This window comes from Dryobates pubescens, chromosome 13, assembly GCF_014839835.1.
Source record: "Dryobates pubescens isolate bDryPub1 chromosome 13, bDryPub1.pri, whole genome shotgun sequence".
Taxonomy (NCBI): domain Eukaryota; kingdom Metazoa; phylum Chordata; class Aves; order Piciformes; family Picidae; genus Dryobates; species Dryobates pubescens.
In genome coordinates, this window is record NC_071624.1 from 8341799 (window position 1) to 8361438 (window position 19640).

The window sequence follows — 19640 nt, forward strand, 5'->3', positions numbered from 1 at the left end:
TTCCTTGTTTCTCAATAGCTCCTAAATCGTCCCCCTCCCTGGATCAGCCCATTTTTAGGAAGCCGTTCGCTTTGGCAGGAGCCAGAGCCAGGTAAGGCGCTTTTCCTGTTACAAGGGGCTTCAGATGGAAAATTCCCAAGTTGTGGCATGCGAATTCCCCGTAAGCCGACGCGCCGCAGGAGAGACTGTTTTCTTTGTGCTGCCCACCCCCTGCCTCGCACAGCTTAATCTCAGAAAGTCCCTGCTGGGTCCTGCCCTGAGTTTTGCATCTCTGCCAGTAACTGCTGCGGTCCCCCTGCCGCCCTTGGCTTCGCGGCGCCCCGAGCGCCCGCCCGCTCCCCGGCGCTCTCCTGCCGACGGCGATGGGGCTGAGAGGCAGCGAACGCTCCTCACGCGTGGTCTGGCCAGCTCCTTCGGCAGGCAACGGGAGTCAGGAGCGGTGACCAGCCGCCTCAGTAAGTGCCCTGCAGCCTCGTTCTGTTCTTGGGCTGAGCCTGGGAAGAAAGGCTGAGATTAGCAGTCATCCTCCTCCCCCTTTCTCTGCAGAACCTCTCCATCCGATTGTGCTCCTCCTGAGTTACCTCCTGCAGCCAGGACATGGCTAGCTCTAGGAAGGGCTCCTTTCATGGTGCTGTGCCAGGCTCAGTGTTCTCATCTTTGCTACCCGCCACAAGACCGGCTTTAGGTTGAGCTTAGCACATTAACGAGAGTCCCTGGACCACTTCAGCTAGCCCACAAGCCCTGACAGCATCCCTAGACAGCAGCTGCTAGGGCTGGTCCACCCGCTGTGTCAACTCACCGTAAGCTACAAGAGTGCTGTAGGAAGCCCAGTGGTGAGGTCTGGCTTCCAGAGTTGCTCCCAAGTCCTTCTTGATATTCTGGATTCTCTGCCCAAGTGCTTCTCCTCCCATTGCAGAGCTGTCATGGGCTTGCCCACAGTGGGCTCCTGACTGAGGATGGCTGGAAGGACCCTGGGTTGGCTCCTCTCTCCACCCCGCAGGCTTAGGGCACAGCAATCTGCAGGTGGGTGGTGGTGGCCAGAGTGACCTCAGTGCAGGTGGGAGCCCAGTGTCAGGTCAAGGATATGGCTCTACAAAGTAACCCAAGGGAAGGGGACTGCTGAAGGCAATGATCACCTTCACCATGATACTGTAAGCCTGCCCTGCCTGTGACTGGTGCTGGAGGTCCCCACAGGCTGAGCAAGAGGCACTCATGGTCATGCTGGTTATTTCAGCATCATCTTTAGCAGTTCCTTCAGCATGACTGGTTTTTATTTCTCATACCTCCTTCCACTGTTCTTTCCCGAAGACCAGCACTTGTATCCAGTGTCTCCAAACACACTGCAAAGAGAAGTGAGGGGGAATGAGTTAATCCCCACACAAGGCTTCCTCCCCTTTTAAAAACCTCACATTTCCCATCTGTATTTACCACAGCAAGCTGTGCCCCTTCAAGTTCTTCCTCCACTGAGACACACAGATGCCAATGAAATCCATTCCCAGCTCCCTGTGGACCTCAACAATCCTTACCTCACTCAGGGTGGCTGTAGAAACGTTCCCATCCATGGGAAGAAGAGGCACAAGGGTTCACAGGAGGCTGTCCCACAGAGCTCTTCCATAGCTTTCTGTCCATTTGTTCCAAAAAGCCTCTTTGAGCATAGCCCAAGGGAGCCTGGAAATCGCAGTGCCACTGCAAAGACACCTGAATAATGGTGAAAACATTTGCACATCTTGTCTCCACAAACAAGGTTGTTACAACACTAGTCAGAGAAGATAAAGGTAATTTTGCCATGTGAGGTATGAAGGTGGAAGATGCAGAAGACAGTGTGGAAAACATGAAGAGCCTGTTCAAGCAATAGAAGAGCAGTTGCTGGAAGAGCCCAGCCCACACCATCTTGCCTGCTGCATGTGGTTCCCAGCCATTTTTACATGGACCACCTCCTGTCTGCCCACAATGTGCTCTCTGCATCTGCCAAAGGAATGGCTCTGATGAGGTGCTTTGATGATGGTGGTTTTCACGCCACTTCTCTTTCCCTTTCTCTCCCACATAACATCAAGGAAGATGACCAGGGGTGAAGATGAAGACTTGGATTGCAATAGATTTTACTGCTTACCTCTTGTCCTCCAGTCTTGCCCAGTAACCACCTGGATCTCTGTATGTCCACCCACCAAGTGTGAAGTCACTGGCCACAAACACAGCAGCTTCCATACCTCCTTTTGATGCTACCAAATACGATCTTTCTCTGTGATGGATTTCCATGTTCCCATCTTCTGGCTACTCTAAGGCATCTTTTTCTCTCCTGTGGCCAAGAACCACTGCTCCAGCCTAACATAGAGCAGATCTGGGGAGAAGAAACTCTTCCAGTATGCAGCATGCCTTGGAGTTACCCAATGGCAGAAGCATATTAGATTGGTGATGTATCCTCTAGACCACCTGGGCTTGAAGGCTCAAACCTCTCCAAGGACCTAACAGGACTCCAAGATGCTCCTTTCTAAGGAGTACATCCCACCAAGGCAAAAGTATTCCATTTGGCCACAGCTGCAAAATGCTTTCCCTTTGGAGTCCAGGAGGGACAAGCTTCTTGGTGCAACTAACTTTTCAGGGGAAGAAAAGTGTCAGACAAGAGCTTTTCCTTGTTCTATGTTAGGAAACGTGTGCTTACTCACACAGTGAGTCCTTCCTCTCACTAAATGTTTCTAAAACATTCTAATTAGGTCCAGACCTCACTGCCTGGGTGCACAGTTTTGTGCAGAAAAGAGAGCTCCTCCCATGCCCCAAACGCACCTTTCTGGCTGACTCAGCTGAGAGTGAGCAGCGGAGTCACCCTAACGATGGAAGTTCTTCTTGTCTTTCAAGGTAAGAGGCCAATGCTCTGGCTCATGCAAGTGGGAACAGCTTTGCCAGAAAGGACAGAGCTAAGCCAGTGCCTCTTGGATTTTGCCCTTGCCATCCAGGAAGCATGGAGTCTTCCTCAGTCTGCATCTGTTGCAGTCCGTTGGATTGCAACACTGCGGATCCTGGCCCTTCTGTTCGCAGAGAAAGGATGCTGCTAAAAATTACATGAGGGATGAAGAAATACAAATTAAGCAGCCACAGGTCACTGGAGATGCATAAACACACCCAAACCCCAAGCAAAGACCCAGGCTTGGCCCCAGGCTCAGCAAAGTGCTGCTCATTTCTGTCTCTCCCTTATTACCGCAGACTGTGCTGAGGCTTGTGGTTGAGATGAGGCTGGACTCGAGTTTTGTTTGTGTCCCCAGGAAAGGATGTTTGTTGTGTTTGGGCTGGGATAAAGTTGGATTTGGCATGACTGGCTGGGAGAGGGCTTGGCTTTATCACAGTGCTGGCTGCTCCCCATGGCAAAGCTCATCCTGGAGCCAGTGCAGCTCGGTGTGGGCTGGAGCCAAGCTCTGGTAGCTTGTGCTCACGGGGAATATATTAACTGTGAAGAGGGAAAGCTGTGATGAAGGCACCACACCAACACAGGCATCTCACCCAACTCTTTGGAGCAGTTCTTCCCATTGAGGTACTCCTGTCCAGCAGTGGAGGCCTTTGGCGCTGATGCTGCTGTTCCCAGGAGCCATCAGGCTGTGTGATGAAGACTCATCAAGGTGCCATGGGCTGAGGGCACCAGGATTTTTGGCTTGTCTATAGAGCTGCTTTGTTCCCCTCTAGGCATAGAAGTTTCTAGTCTGTGGCTGGGACCTGCTCATGACAAGTGCTTGGTCAGCTCTGACAGTTGTGCTCCAGTTCTTGTCCATCCTGGCCCCACATGTCATGTCACAGCAGATGAAGAAAATACCAGCCTGCTGAGAACTCATTTTTCCTGACCATCTTCCCTGCTCCTCTGTCCATAGTCCAGAGCAAGATGTAAGACTGAGACTGGCTCTGAACTGGTGAGAGTGCCCCTCTCAAGAGATGGGAGATGATGCTGCTGAATGGTGAATGGATGGAGAGCAGCCCTGCAGAGGAAAAACTTGGGGCCACAGGTGGGTAACAAATTGGACATGAGCTGGCATCGTGCAATTGCAGTGCAGAAAGCCAGCCATGTCCTGCAGAGCCTGCAGCAGGTCCAGGGAGGTGATTCTACCCCTCAGCTGAGACCCCACTTGGAGTTTCACAGTATCACCAAGGTTGGAAGAGACCTCAAAGATCATCGAGTCCAACCTGCCACCACAGACCTTATGACCTCATGAGTAATGCAGTCCCCTGTAGAAGATGGACATGGACTTGCTCAAATGAGTCCAGAAAAGAGTCACAAAGTTGCTGAGAGGGTTGAAACACTTCTCCTCTGAAGACAGGCTGAGAGAGTTGGGGTTGCTCAGCCTGGAGAAGAGGAAGCCCCAGGAAGACCATACTGTGGCCTTTCACTAAAGGGGCTTATAGGAAAGATGGAGAGAGACCTTTAACCAGGGGCTGTGGTTGGATGACAAGGGACAATAGTTTTAAACTGAAAGAGGGTAGATTTAGAAAAGGAAGATATTTTTTATGATGAGAGTGTTGAGACACTGGAACAGGTTGCTCAGAGATGTTGTGGATGCCCCATCATTGCAAGTGTTCAAAGCCAGGTTGGATGAGGCTTTGAGCAACCTGATCTAGTGGAAGGTGTCCCTGCCCATGGCAGGGGGATGGACTAGATGGTCCTTGCCAACCCAAACCATCGTGGGCAGGGCAGGGAGAAGTCAGGGGGCTGCTGCAGAGCTTGGTCAGTGTAAGCACCTGGGGGAAATTCCAGCTTTTCTGCCTAATGCCAGGTCTCTGCTGGAAGAGGGAGTCACTGACTTATCCCCTGGGGCCCAGGTCAGCATGAAGCTTGCAGGAACTGTAAGTCACACCATCAGAGTACCAGCTTGGCAAGCACGTCTGTGGCCAGCAGCAGACTAGGACCAGCTCAGCATTCCCCATGGCTTCCAAGGCCTGGCAGATATCTGGAGACCTGTGGCAGCCTTTCCAGAAACATGCTTTCAGCTCCTGCTTGGATCTAAGGATCAGCTCCAGAGTCACCAAACCCATTTTGTTTCTCAGGAAGTGCCACAAACCAGTTTCCCCACTGGTTATGAGAAACACCTGGTGTCAGGTTGTGACTGGTGTTGCAATGCACTGTTTTCTACCTGGGATGAGCTGAACTGGCCACTGGAGAGAGGGAGCTGGTGTTGTTTGAACCAATATTTGCTTCCAAGCGCTGCTTCTAAGTATTGCTCAATTTCTAACCCCCAGACCGCAAACAAGGAGCTCTCTGTCTTTGGAGCAGCTCTTCCCAGCTCAGAGAACCAAAGCCAGCTGCAGCCTGCACCCTCCTGCCCTCACCCTGCCACCATCTCATGCCAGCATGTCACAACATTACAGGTTTGCATTTTTTATGTTGGAAACTAATGTCACCTCCACAGCCAGCTAGCAGCAGTTAACCCCTTTCTGCCCAGCAGCTTGGCAGGACAATGCCACTGCCCCATGTCCTCTCCATGCACATCCTGCCCTCCACCAAATGCCGGCTGGTCCAGAATAGGTGAAGAAACAGGTTTTCTTGACCTCCTCTCTCTCAAGCAAGCCACTACTAACTTCCCAACCCCCTTGCTGAAGTCAGGAGTGATTTCTGCTCTGCCAGCCAGCGATGCATGGAAAACTCACCCTCTCAGAGCTGCAGTTAGCACGATTCCCCTTAATGAAGCATTCTCATTTGTTTAATTAACCCAAAGGTCAACAGGATTACCAGCAGCTGTGCAGCCTTGGGCCCTGGGAGATTTTTTTTTTCTCTGGGAAGGGAAGGCAGAAAGGTGTGTTAGGTTAATCATTCCTGCTGAAGACACACTTGCAAAGAGAGCCACTGGAAACTGATAAAATTCACTGCCCCTTCCCATGTGTGTTCCAAAGATCTGTGGGAACAAGCCAGGAAAGAATGCTGGAGTGCCAGCTGCCCTGCACCCTCAACTCCTGTCCCACAGGTCCCACACTAGAGCACACACCAGGTACTTGCACAACTCTTTTGCCTGCAAAATCATGGACTCACAGAATCATTTTGGTTGGAAAAGACCTCTAAGATCATTGAGTCCAACCATTCTCTAACTCTGCCAAGCCTGATGCTGAACTATGGCCCTTGGCACCACATCTTTGCCTCTTTGAAACACTTCCAGGGATAGGGAGTAAACCACCTCATGGGCAGCCTGTTTCAGGGTTTGAGAATCCAAGTTTCAGGGAAGAAGTTTCTTCTAACATCCAACCTAAACCTCCCCTGGTGCATCATGAGGCCACTGTCTCTTGTCCTATCACTTGCTGTTTGGAAAAAGAAAGAGACTGACTGGCTGGAGCCTCCTCACTCCATCTTCCTTTCAGGGAGCTGCAGAGAGCCAGATGGTCTCCCCTCAGCCCCCTTTTCTCCAGAATAAACAACCCCAGTTCCCTCAGCTGCTCCTCACCCAGCTCCTCACCTGCTTTGCAGACTTTCTCTGCACACTGCGCTCTTCACGAATGCCACAACCTGTTCTCCAGACTCTTCAACAGCTTTGTTGACCTTTTCTGGGCACACTCCAGCACCTCACCTTGGAGTGAGGGCCCCAAAACTAAACCCAGTACTCAAGGTGTAGCCTCACCAGTGCTGAGTCCAGGGGAGCAATCACCGCTCTGGTCCTCCTGGTCACATAAGTCCTGATCCAGACCAGGATGTTGTTTGCCTTCTTGCCCACCTGGGCATACAACGGCTCTTCTTCAGCCAGCTGCCAGCCACCACCTCCAGGTCTTTCTCTGCTGGGCAGTTTCCAGCCACTCTGCCCCAAGCTTGGAGTATTCATGGGGTTGCAAAGGACCCAGCATTTGGCCTTGTTGAATCTCATCCCATTGGTCTCAGCCCATCAATCCAGCCTTGCCAGGTCCCATTGCAGAGGCTTCCAGCAGATCAATATTCTCTCCCAGCTCAGTGTCATCTGCAGACTTACTGAGGGTGCCTCAGCCCCCTCATCCAGATCATCAATAAAGAGATTAAAGAGAACAAAGAGGAAATGGATATGTCCAGCTCTGTGGGACCTGCCAGATGGTTTCCATGAGGGCATGTTCCCACAGAAGACGTTGGGCCATCCTGGAGGACATGGCTGAGTGAGAACAGGAGAAAGGGTGTCTTATTTCCAGTGGAGAAGGAAGTTGTGTCCATGTAAGGCCCTGTGCACACAGCCAGGGACAAGAGGGTAGGGTGTGAGTGGGTCATTCCTCTGCAGTCACAAATCCCAGGTCACCAGGATGCTGGCAGAGGTAAGGTGGTGGTTGTAGCCGATTGAAAAAAACACATGGGAGCAAGAGCAGAGAAGCATGAGGCACATATCAGGACACCACCACGGGAGGACACCCAGCTGGGTCCTATATCTTTGGCTGCCAAATGAGCAGGGAGACATCACTGAAGTAGACAGAAGTTCCAGGGAGCAGCCCTCTGTGTGCCCCAGAGGGATGTTGGTGATTCGTGTGGACCAAGAACGACTTTGAAGCATCTCTGGGCACTGAGCTGTGGGTGGGAGCAGGCACCAGAGACCAGTAACCAGGACAGAAAAGAAGGCAATGGGGGGACATCAAGAAAGGAAGACTTGTGAGCTGCCTTCACAGAGCAGTGCCAGCAGCAGAAGCCCCAGGGTAGGCAGTGCTGGCCAGCTGCTAGAGCAGCTCTCACAGCTGAATCCAGTCCAAGGAGCAGGAACCAACAGCCTGGCTGGCCTGGCATGGCCACCCACCACTGTGCTCAAGCATTGTGTTCAGCTGTTGGACAGCCACTCTGGCCAGAAATGAAGTTTGGTCATTAAATGAATGGGAAAAGGGTCAGCTCACCAGTGGGTCAAGCTGAACTCTGCCACTTGCTGTTCAGCCCCTTTCCAGTTAGTTAATTCATGGTAATCATTAATGCCAGGCCCCTGTCCATATGCAGAGCCTCACAATGGCTAATTTTTAAACTGTCACCACAACTACACCCTGTTACACATGTCCTGGTTGAAGCCACCTTCATGTTTGAACACCCTTATGGCCAACAGAGTTCCTTGCTGATTAACAGCGGGTTTGAAAGCACCAGAAGGTCTGCTGGCAGCATTCCCTTCCACTTTGTGATTTTAAAGCAGCATTAAAGGGAATTAATGGAAATAAGGCTTCAGAGTAACAGCAAGACTAAGCAAGGCTTAGCCTTTACTGGAGACCCTTTGAACTCTAGTTAAATTAATTTTCCTTCTGTTCTTGAGATTTTCAGCAGCAGGTCTGGCAGTCAGGCAGCCACAAGCCGTAGAAACATCTCACCCTTTAGAGGCCAATAGCTAAGCAAAACCCCGGTGACTAAATGCCAGGTCCTGCATCTGGGAGGGCATCTCTGCCCTGTCAGTGTCGGTGACCTCATCAGGAAAAGATCTTCCCTGCCAAGTGCTCTCTGAGAGGCCCACAGCCAGGTTAGACCTTTCAGTTCCTTCTCTCTCCTCCAAGCAGCAAAGGAATTTGTTTCCTGGACATTGGTCAAGATGTTCTCATCAAGATAAAATCTGAGGGGAACAACTCCTCCTGCCCTTGCTTCTCCACTCCCTTATTGCCTAGGGTTGGCACAGCCTGAAGGCACTGCTGGACCCTGGCTCTCAAACCACCACCTTGGCCTTTCCAGTAATTACTGTTTTGCAATGAGGAAAAGAATGAATGTCTTGGGACTACTAAATGCTCTAGGAGGAGCAGAGAGAGGGGAGCAAAAGGCCAAAGTAAGCAGATTTCAAAACCCCTCCTGAGAGCTTTTAGGCTCCTGTGGCATTTTAATCTTCTTGCCAATTCCAGCCACAGGGATAAAAGAGCAAAAACCCCAGGCAGAGGTGTGGGGGTTTCAGGGCACATGTCTGGCTAGGGCTGGGAGTTCTGGGGGTAGGGTGGTCTGCAGGATACAGAAGCCTCTTGCAGAGCCCCAGCAGCAGCAGCATCCACTGTGTTCTCATGCAGGTGCCTCAGCACTGGTAAAAGTGATGACAAGGTCCAGCTAGAGTGTGATGTGGCCCTAGCAGCTGCCGAAAACTGTTGCAAGAATAAGGAAGCAACCAGAAAACGTTCTTGCTTCAGATGCTTAGCTGAAGGTTGTGCAAGGTGGGGTAATGTGGCTGGGAGGCCTGCTGATCAGTTATGTGACAAAGGGTGCTTGCTGTATGAGGAGAAACAGCTCCGTGCTACCGACCTGGAATTACAGTTGCAAAAGAAAAACTTCTTCTGGGGAGTCACTGAGTGACTGAGGGTCTCAGCACAGCTGTATCCTTGCACCTGAGCTGAGATCTGTTGCTCTCCCATCTGCCAGAGGTTTTGCCTTTCAACGCCCTCCTCCCATCGTCTGCGTCTGCCAGTGGTGTCTGCCCCACCACTGTTCTGCCGTGAACACTACCAGCTGAGGGCAGAGAGAACAAGCTTTGGAGACAAAGTGGTCAGCTGCACAGTGTTGCAAGAGACCTCCTTCACCAAAGGACATCACCAGCTCTTACAACATCATGCTCTCCCTTTTTCAGCTTCACCAGGGACCCCCAGTGACAAGCCTCCAGGAGCCTGTTCATGCTTAGCCTATCAGTCCCTGCCTGCTCAATGCTGGAGGAGCACTGGTCCCCAAATCCACCACAGCTCTGCCTCTGTCTGGCCATGGCCCTGTTGATCCAGACCCTAACCCATGGACAGACTTCCTAGTCAGACTTTGGACCTGCTTGGTCACTCCAGACTTGCCTGGTGGTCCCCAGGCTGTGTCCAACCTGCTATAGTCCCCAGATCTGATCCCACCCTCAGATGTGCCTTGTCACCACCATCTGCCCAGGGGATCTGGACTCTTGGCTAAGCCCAGCTGCTATCCTAGGGTCCATCCTGCTCACCTTGCCTGGAGACAGTGATGGACAAGTCCTCTGCTTGCCCAGCTGTACCATCACAGTGGGCTCCCAGGAGCAGTCTGATCTTGCAGTATCCTGGCACGCAGGAGAGAACGAGACAAAGCTATCTCCCGGTTAAGCCACGGGATGGAAAACAAGGCCTTGACTCTGTGGTATGGCAGAGCCTCTATTTCAGTCCACCTGCAGCCCACTTTATCCTGGTCAGTTATTTTTCTAGGCAGCAGTGAAGATTTTTGCTCCTACTGAGGGCTGGCTCTCAAAAGAGCCCCACAGCCCTGAGCTGACATCAACACTGTCTTCTATAAACATGCCATGGAGAAATAACATGAACAAACAACAAGAAAGGCTTCAGGCACATCCTATCACAAACAAGATACTTGTTCCTCTTGCACATTCCCCCCTGAAGTGGGAAATCCCCATGAAAAGACCAGGCTGGCCTTCAGTCAAGGACATTGGACTTGTGTAATGATGGCAGGCTCCAGGGAAGCTGAAACTACCAACCTGTGCCTCCCTCCTTGTCTACCACAAGGGATGCTAGCACAGGCTTTAAGGGGACACCACTAAGTAGCTCCTGAGGGAGCATTTTACACCAGAAGAGCTATCATCTTTTCCTCCCTAGTGTAATATTGCTGTTACTAACACTTTCAGGCTCCATCTGTGATGAAGGGGGAAATGAATTGGAGAAGCCAAAAGCAGGAATTATCTTGCTCTGGTTTAGCCCTTGAAGTTCAGCCTGGGCTGCCTCTATTATCCCAGGAGGGTAGACATTTTCAGAGGCCACTATACCAGAGGTAGCACAAAGTATGCTGTGGATGTGGCAGAGGACAGGGTGGCTCAGAGAGGACATCCACTTGCCTCATGGCTGTTCCCACCTTCAGCAATCAAGGCTGAGTTAAAGGATTAACTGACTGCAAGTCAAGGTGACCTGATTTTAAGGAGAGACATCGGCACCTGAAGCAGTTCTGGGTTCAATCTACTGTACTCAACAAATGCCAAAGTACAGGCTGCTCATTTATCCAGCAGCCATGGTGAAATTTTTTCTGGTCACAGGTGACTGCTTAAAAACAAGAGGTGAGGGCAGAAAGGTAGGGGAGAGAAAGGCAGAGGATGTGCCATGGCTGGGCTGCTGGAGCAGGGACATTCTACCCTGGCTGGGGCGCCCTGATGGAAGAGCTCAGGGCTGTGGACAGTTCCTGTCACAACTCATGCACACACACATCTCCTACTCAAAGATTTTGATAGTGGAAGGAAAGGTAGAAGAGATCAATAAGAACTCAAGGTTGGACATGATGATCTTAGAGGTCTTGTCCAACCTTTATGATTCTATGCTCATGATCTGTAAGATTAGTTAAGGTTAAGGAACAATGTAAAGATGGACAAAGGTCTCCTGGTGTTCATCTGGTCAAAGGAAAGTAATGGTCACAGACTGGCTGAGGAGCACCTGGAAAAGGACATGTCCTGAACCAACAGAAGGGCAATGGCTGAAGGGTCTCTGGACACTAATGCCCATTCCCTGGGGCACAGGTGTTGTTGTGGAGGGGCATTGTGCCACCCCCTCCCTGGAGCTACCACTTGTGGAAGCACACTGACCAGCCTCCAGAGGTGGTCTCCAAGGCTGGTGGAAACCACTTCAGCTACACAGAGACCACTCCTTGTGACATGACCTCATGGCTGCAATTTGTCCCATGCCACTTAAAGCCATACAGACCTCTATGACTTCCCCTTTTCTCCTTTCAGTGCTCCTAGGACTCAGTTCCTCTTGCCACTCAACTCCTTCCCAACTGGGACTTGCCCTCTCCTTATTGACAAGCTGCCTTTTCAAAGATGTGGTGAACAAATCTGAAGAGGGGAAGGTTTGTGCTGGGATTTGGTGTCCCAGTAGACTGTTTGCTGCAGTTTCTATTCCAATTCTTCCCTGCTCCCCAGTTAGAAAAGGGTAGAATAGAATAGACCAGGTGGGAAAAGACCTTCAAGATCATTGCGTCCAACCTATCATCCAACACCATCTAATCAACTAAACCATGGCACCAAGCACTCCATCAGGTCTCCTCCTAAACACCCACAATGATGGTGACTCCACCACCTCCCTGGGCAGCACATTCCAGTGGCCAATCTCTCTTTCTGGGAAGAACTTCCTACCATCCAGCCTAAACCTCCCCTGGTGCAGCTTGAGACTGTGTCCTCTTGTTCAGGTGTTGGTTGCCTGGGAGAAGAGACCAGCCCCCACCTGGCTACAACCTCCCTTCGGGTAGTTGTAGACAGGAATAAGGTCTCCCCTGACCCTCATCTTCTCCAGGCTAAGGAACCCCAGCTCCCTCAGCCTCTCCTCATAGGGCTTGTAAGTCAGTTGAACTGCAGAGCCTCACTGGCAAGTATCTCACTTGGGTTACCTTCAACATAGATGATCTTTCCAAGAGGGAAAAAACGGGTCTGGAGCCCACTCTGCTGCATGACCAGAGCCAGTAGAAGCAACCTATGCCTGCACACTTCAACATCACACAACACCTGCATTTCCCTCAGCCTTGTTTCACAGAATCACAGACTTGTTTTGGTTGGAAGAGACTTTAAAGATCGTTGAGTCCAACCATTCACCAACTCCACCAAGCCTGATGCTGAACCATGTTCCTCAGCACCACATCTGCACATCTTTTAAGCATCTCCAGGAATGGGGATTCAACCATCTCCCTGGGCAGCCTGTTTCAGTGTTTGAGAACCCTTTCAGGGAAGGAGTTTCTCCCAATGTCCAACCTAAACATCTGCTGGTACCATCTGAGGCCCTTTTGCAGTGAATTAGTTTTCTTGAATACCAGCTCTTGTCTCCTTACAGCATCCCAAGGAGAGGCAGCAAAGAGTGTGTCAGCCTTAGCTCTGTGCCTGGTGGACAGGAGCACCTCCAAAGTGTCCTGCTGGCTGCCCTGGCTCAACACATTGCAGAAGATACAGAAGGCAAGCATGAGAAAATAAAAACATAAAGCAGTAAAGACAGAAATAAATGGCCCAGAGGAAGGTCATTCCCTTGGCCCATGTTAGAGAAAGAGATCTAAAGCCAAGGCAGCAGTGGTGAGGGAGCACGAATTGTAATGCATGATTCCAGGAACAAAGTTCACCCAGGCTGTAGCCTACTGAATCCCCTCTGTGCAAACAGCAGCTGCTTGCTTAGCAAATAGACCTACCCCAGCCAGGGCTGTGGCAGGAGGTTTGCAGGAGGGGGTGTTCTAACATCTGCAAGAACTGCTGTTTGGACCACTTATGCAACTGCTGTGTGCTGGGGGGATGCACCTTCACATGTGGCCACAATGTACCCCATTCCCCTCTCTGAACCACCTGCAGCAGTCTTCAGAGGTGCAAACAGGGATGCTCTTGCTCTGCTGGATGCAGGAGCAAACTCACAGCAGACAGCCAGCTCCACCCTCACCTTCTTTAGCAAATTGGCTTCCATGGGACTGTGGCTGGGAAGCAGCTGTGCCCTTGGCCCCTCTGGGAAAAATGTGTCTGCAGACTCACTGGGGAGAGCGAGCTCTCCAGGCCCAGCAGCAAGAAAGGACATCAGAGACGTTAGGGCAGGAGGAAGGTAGCCATGGAGACAGTGCAAGGGCAGAATATCTGAGCCCAAGTGTGCAGGAAGCAAGGTGATTGTGCTCCTGTTCCTCAACACATCCTCATGGTTGCTGTGTCTACCTCATTCTTCTCCTCCTGCCCCACCTGTCTACATGCAGCACCCATTCTGGCTCTTGTGACCACACCACAATGTCCTCAGTTCCCAAACCCTCTCATGTTTCTGATGAGTCACAGCTCTCCTCACACATAGACTCTGGACCTGAATCTGTCTCTCTGAACCTCCGACCTGCCGCTGCCAACAAGAAATGGCAAGGGCAGCCTTGGCCCAGCACGTACCTAGTGCTGTTTGAACAGCCCTTGCTCAAACACAATGGTCAGAGCTGGCTCTGCACAGGGTTGCAGCTCTCCACCAGCAGTGCTGCAGCCTCCCTTCCACCCTGACCTGCTGCCTCACAGCATCAGGGAACGGTGGGGGGTTGAAGGGATGTCTGAAGAGCATCTTGTCCACCCCCCCTGCTAGAGCACCCAGAGCAGGTTGCCCAGGATCACAGAGTCCAGACAGGTTTTGAAAGTCACCAGAAATGGAACCTTCACAATCTCTCTGGGCTGAAGCATCCTCACAGCAAAGAAATTTCTCCTTAAGTTCAAGAGAAACCTCCTGTGTTACAGTTTGTACCTGATGCCCTGGTCCTATCAGTGGGCAGCACTGAAAAGAGCCCAGCCCCATCCTCTTATCCCTCACCCTTCAGATATTGACCAGCCTTGAGAAAAATCCCCTCTCAGTCTGCTTTTCTCCATGCTAAACAGGACCAGGTCTCTCAGCCTCTCTTCCTAAGACAGACAGCTCCAGTCCACTCAGCATCTTCAAGGCCCCCTGTTGCCCTCTCTCTGGACCTGGTGAGCCCAGAGCTGGACACACAACTCCAGGGCTGAGTAGAGAGGGAGGAGAACCTCCACGCTCTTCTTAATGGACCCCAGAATGCTGCTGGCCTTTCTGACCATGAAGGCACATTGCTGGCTCATGACTGCCCTGCTGTCCACCAGCACTCCCCTGTCCTTCTCCATAGAGTTGCTTCCCAGCAGGTCAATCCCTTCACCTGTACTGGTGCAGTGGGTTACTCCTCCCCAGGTACAAGACCCTACACTTGCCCTGGTTGAACTTCATGAGGTTCACCTCTGCCCAACTCGCCTCATTGCTTCTTAGCTAACCCACAGGGCACTGACATCCAGATCAGTCCAATCATTGAGTTGCATATGGGAATCAAGCATAAACCTCAGGCAGTTTTGTACAGTGGGGCTTTGCTGGCCCAGGAGGGGCAGCAGTGATTTGGTCAGGATTCAAGCCCTGGCTATCTTCTGTGTCAGCATTGTCCTGAAGGTGAGAAACAATGGAAATGTGGTTTACACACAGCTTCAATGAGAGCTGGGCTGGGGCAGAACCCAGCAGAGATCTTGGGAACCCCAGCAGAAGCCTGATCTACAGCTGCTGCTCTAAGCAAACACTTAAGAAGAGAGTGGGCAGCAGGTTGAGGGAGGTTCTCCTCCCCCTGGAAATGCCACACCTGGATGACTGGCTCCAGTTCTGGGCTCCTCAGTTCAAGAGGGATGGGGAACTATGGGAGAGAGTCTGGCAGAAGATCACAAAAATGTTGAGGGGATGAGCATCTCTGTGAGCAGGAAAGGCTGAGGGACCTGGGGCTGTTTAGCCTGGAGAGGAGCAGCCTGAGAGGAAATCTTCTCAATGCTGAGCAATAGCTAAAGGGAGGAGGTCAAGAAGACGAGGCTGGGCTCTTTTCAGTGGTGCCCAGTCACAGCACAAGGGGCAATGGCTACAAACCAGAACCCAGGAGGTTCTGAGGAACTTGAGGGAAAAATTCCTTGTTGTGAGGGTGCTGGAGCCCTGGAGCAGGCTGCCCAGAGAGGTTGTGGAGTCTGCTTCTCTGGAGACCAAGAAGCTGGTAGGACCAGTACAACTCATACTTGAATGCTTTTCTGGGGGCATTTGACTTCAGAAGTCCTTCCTTCTTGGAGTGAAGGGGCAAAGGAGCCAGGACAGAACAGACCAGCACGTGCTGATGGAAAACCAGTATGGAAAAGCAAGGCTTCCTGACTTCTTCAGCTCATTTGCAGGTTTCCAAGGCCTGCAGTTTATTTCTCTTACCCTGAAAATACCTTGGACATGTCAAAAGATTGCTCTATGGCAACTGGGGTTAGGAAATGCAAGTTTTAGGGTCTTGGTTGCTGCAAAAAGTAGCTCTGATCAGGAAATACTTTAATGTGCCTGTTCTCTGGGCAGCTACCTGCCATTTCCACGCTGCTTTGATGACCCCTGCAGGGACAAACAGTAAAAAGTTCTGAGTTTTGAATCCCTTCCTCACCCAGAAGAGCAGGCTGTGGACACAGGCACTGCAGGGTTTTGTACTGGGACAACTTTTAAGGCTGGCCAGCGTCTTCTTCCTGTGGCAAGCAAAGGTTTAACACCTGCAGGAGGCTGCTGGGGTTTGAGGTCCTTGTGCAGGGAAGGTGACTGCTCTCAGTGGCTGTGGCTGGGTGTGAATGGAGGAACAATTCAGCATCTGCTGCATGGAAATTGCTGCAGAAGAGCCATGACTGCATGCACATTGATGCCAGCATGAAGTGGCGCTGACCATGTCCAAGGTCATCTCCTGACATTCTCTGTTTTTCCCTTGCCAGTGACATACAGCTCCCAGATCTCTGGAGAGATGTTTCCAAGCTGCCAACATCTTCCTCCTCCTGATCTCCTCACCAGAGGCAGGGGGAAAGACACTGATTTTCCCTGCAAAGACATCCCAGTCAGCAGGGCAGCTATGCAAGGGATTCTCCCCTTTGAGACTTGGCAGAGCAGCCCACCTTGGCCACCAGCTGCAGGTGATGAGTCTCAGCTTCTCTCCACAAGGCAAGCAATACTCCTGAGTGAGAGGTGAGACCAGGGTGACTCTCAGACCTCCGCCTTTGGGGCAGTTGTTTCATACCCATGTGTCAATGCTGCAGCTTTCCTACAAACCTCCTCTCTCTCTCCTAGATTTCACTCTCTTTTGTTTGCTATTTTTCAGGGGGTGAGGCAATGGCATTTATCTGGGCACCCTGTCATGCTTTCCATAAACAGGAGGCAGCATCAGACTGTGAGGTCCCCACCCTGTCTACCTGCTGATTACTTTCAAAAGCTACTTGCTCTGTAAACACCTGCTCCACTTGGTTTCCCTCAGTCAGGATGGCTTTTCTAGACAGGATTCATCTGGAAACCCTTTCCACTGTTTTGCTGTGGGCACCAGGCACTGACCAAGGCAGAACAGGAGCTGGACCCAACACTTATCCACCCCTCCAGGTCAGATGCAGTTGCCCAGGACTCTTACTAGTCCTAAAGATATCTTTGACCAATCCCAGGGAGAACACAGCTTCCTGAACTTGGAAGCAGCCTCCTTTCCCACTCTACTCAGTACTGCTGAGGCCACATCTGCACTGCTCGGTCCAGCTCTGGGATCCCCAGTACAAGAGAGATGCACTTACTGGAGCCAGTCCAGTGTAAGGCCATGAGTGCAATGATTTGAAGCATCCTCCACATGAGGGGAGGCTGAGAGAGCTGCAGCTGTTCAGCCTGGAGAAGAGTAGCCTCACAGATCTGTAGAAACATCTGAAAGGAGGGTCTGGAAATGAGGGAGCCAGGTTCTTCTCACTGGTGCCCAGTGACAGGGCAAGAGGCAACAGGAGCAAAAGAAAATGCATGAAATTCACCCATGCAAACTGCTTCTCTCCACCTCTCCTGAGGCCAGCCCATGGCCTCTCATGGCTGAGATGACCACTTTCATTTCTGCTTCCAGACATCAACAGTCAGACCAGCAAAAGTCCTCCTAGTAGCACATAACCTAGTGTCTTTGGGAAAGAAGGCATGGACAGACATCAGGAATTGTTCAGCAGATCCTAGATCCTACAAGGCCCTGGGGCATCTGGTCTAATGGTGAAGCCACCCTAAAATACACAGTTCTTTCTGTGCCCAGGTGCTGCTGGCTCTGCAGGCTTCAGAGGCTTCAAAGCAAAGCCCAGGTTTGTGAAGGATCATTCTAATCTCTCCGAGGTCTCTGACAAGGAAACAAAACCAACTGAAAAGAAATGTCAAATCCTGTTCCCAAGGTGAGTGGAGATGTATTTGGTTGTTCAAAGGCTTCTGATAAGGTGACCAAGATTAAAGAACAAATAAGTGTGTGGTTAAGGCCAAAGTCCCAGCACAGCCCAGAAGCACAAAGCCAGAAGCAGGCACACATCCCACCGGCCTTCACAGGCAAGGGGAGTTCTGTCTGCTGCTGGCACAGGCAGCAAGGTCCCCTCCCCAGTGGGCATCCCACACAGCCAGCAGCTGCAGTACATCAACACTGCTCCTGGGCTCAGCTCTCACATTAAAGAATCACAGACTCACTTTGGTTGGAAAAGAGCTTTAAGATCGAGGCCAACCGTTCTCTAACTCTACCAAGCCTGGTGCTGAACCATGTCTCTCAGCACCACATCTCCCCACCTTTGAAACACCTCCAGGGATGGGGATTCAACCACCTCCCTGGGCAGCCTGTTCCAATGTTTGAGAACCCTTTCAGTGAAGAAATATCTTCTACTATCAAACCTAAACCTCCCCTGCTGCAACCTGAGGCCATTTCCTCTCATCCTATCACTTGCTAATGGGGAGAAGAGACCAACCCCCACCTGGCTCCAACATCCTTTCACAGAATTGTAGAGTGCCAAGGTCTCCCCTCAGCCTCCTTTTCTCCAGACTAAACAATCCTCAGCTGCTCCTCTCCAGACCTGTTCTCCAGACCCTTCACCAGCTTCATTGTCCTTCTCTGGACACGCTCCAGCACCTCAATGTCCTTCTTGTAGTGAAGGCTCCAAAACTGAACACAGTGTTTGAGATGTGGCCTCACCAGTGCTGAGTAGAGGGTGCAAATCACTTCTCTAGTCCTGCTGATCACACTATTCTCCCCTCAGCCTCCTGTCTCTCCACACTTTGCTCTCAGCTTCCCAGCCAGCTGTTTTTGCTCCCACCGCTCCTGACCATCCTCTCAGAGGGAGAGAGTATTGATGGCCATGCCAGCAGAGTAGGCTGGCCTCAATGTCCCAGGTGAGCTGTTGAAGTCCCTGGGAACTGCCTAAGTGGGCATGCCCTGCTTGCTCTCCAGAGTGTCAAACTCATTAAACATGTTTGGGCAGGTGCTAATGGACCAGCCGCTGCGGAAAGGGAGGCCCAGGGCATGATTGATTTCAGAATGACTTGGAAAGCAAACTTGCACCTTCCTGATAACATGGGGCATTGGATTCCCCAGGGGAGGAAAAAAAAAGCCAGCTAGAAATGACCATGGGTCTCCTTGTGAGTCTGGAAACCTGTCTGAAACTGCTTTAGCCTGGAGAAGAGGAGGCTCAGGGGAGACCTTATTGCTCTCTACAACTACCTGAAGGGAGGTTGTAGCCAGGTGGGGGTTGGTCTCTTCTCCCAGGCATCCAGCACCAGAACAAGAGGACACAGTCTCAAGCTGCACCAGGGGAAGTTTAGGCTGGAGGTGAGGAGAAAGTTCTTCACAGAGAGAGTTGTTTGTCATTGGAATGAGCTGCCTGGGGAGGTGGTGGAGTCACCCTCCCTGGAGGTGTTCGAGTGGGGACTGGACGTGGCACTTGGTGCCATTGTTTAGTAGTCATGAGGTGTTGGGTGACAGGTTGGACTTGATGTTCTTTGAGGTCTTTTCCAACCTTATTGATTCTATGATTCTATGAAAAGCAACCACAAAAGCTGCACGAAGAACTTGCTGGTGGTGGGTAGAAAACTTGTCCCTCTCTGAAGTTTCTCTCCACCAGAGGATCTGCAGGAATGCCTGCAGACCTCAGAAACTGGGATGTCCCAGATCCTGATCTCTGCAACCTGTCACTGTGCTTAGGGCCTGACTCACTGCTGGGGAGACACAGGCAAATCTTTTGTCTTCTCATCTCCCTTTGAGATCCAGCAAGCTCCATCCTGCCAGGGCACAAATGAGGTGGCCAAAGGGATTGGGTGTGGGTAGAACATTCTGGACAGAAGTCCTTGCTGAAGCAAAGTGTGCAGCATACCAGAAAAAGCTGCAAAGAAGCAAAGATGAGGGGGGGAAAGTGAAGAAGTGACATGAGTGGAGACAGCCCTGGCAGCCTGCAGGATTCAGCTGTGCTCCTTGCTCTGAATAATCATGGCATTGCTTGAAGGGAGGG

General features: G+C 51.4%; 1 protein-coding gene across 1 annotated transcript in view; it reads left to right on the top strand.

Annotated features, from left to right (window-relative positions):
• Positions 1-147: 147 nt before the first annotated feature.
• Positions 148-19640, top strand: part of LOC104299306 (uncharacterized) — a 31478-nt gene continuing 11985 nt past the window's right edge. Inside the window, exons 1-3 of the mRNA XM_054166543.1 lie at positions 148-160; positions 279-455; positions 3855-3867. Of these exons, the coding sequence (XP_054022518.1) occupies positions 148-160; positions 279-455; positions 3855-3867 (203 nt within the window). The remainder of the gene's footprint in view (positions 161-278; positions 456-3854; positions 3868-19640) is intronic.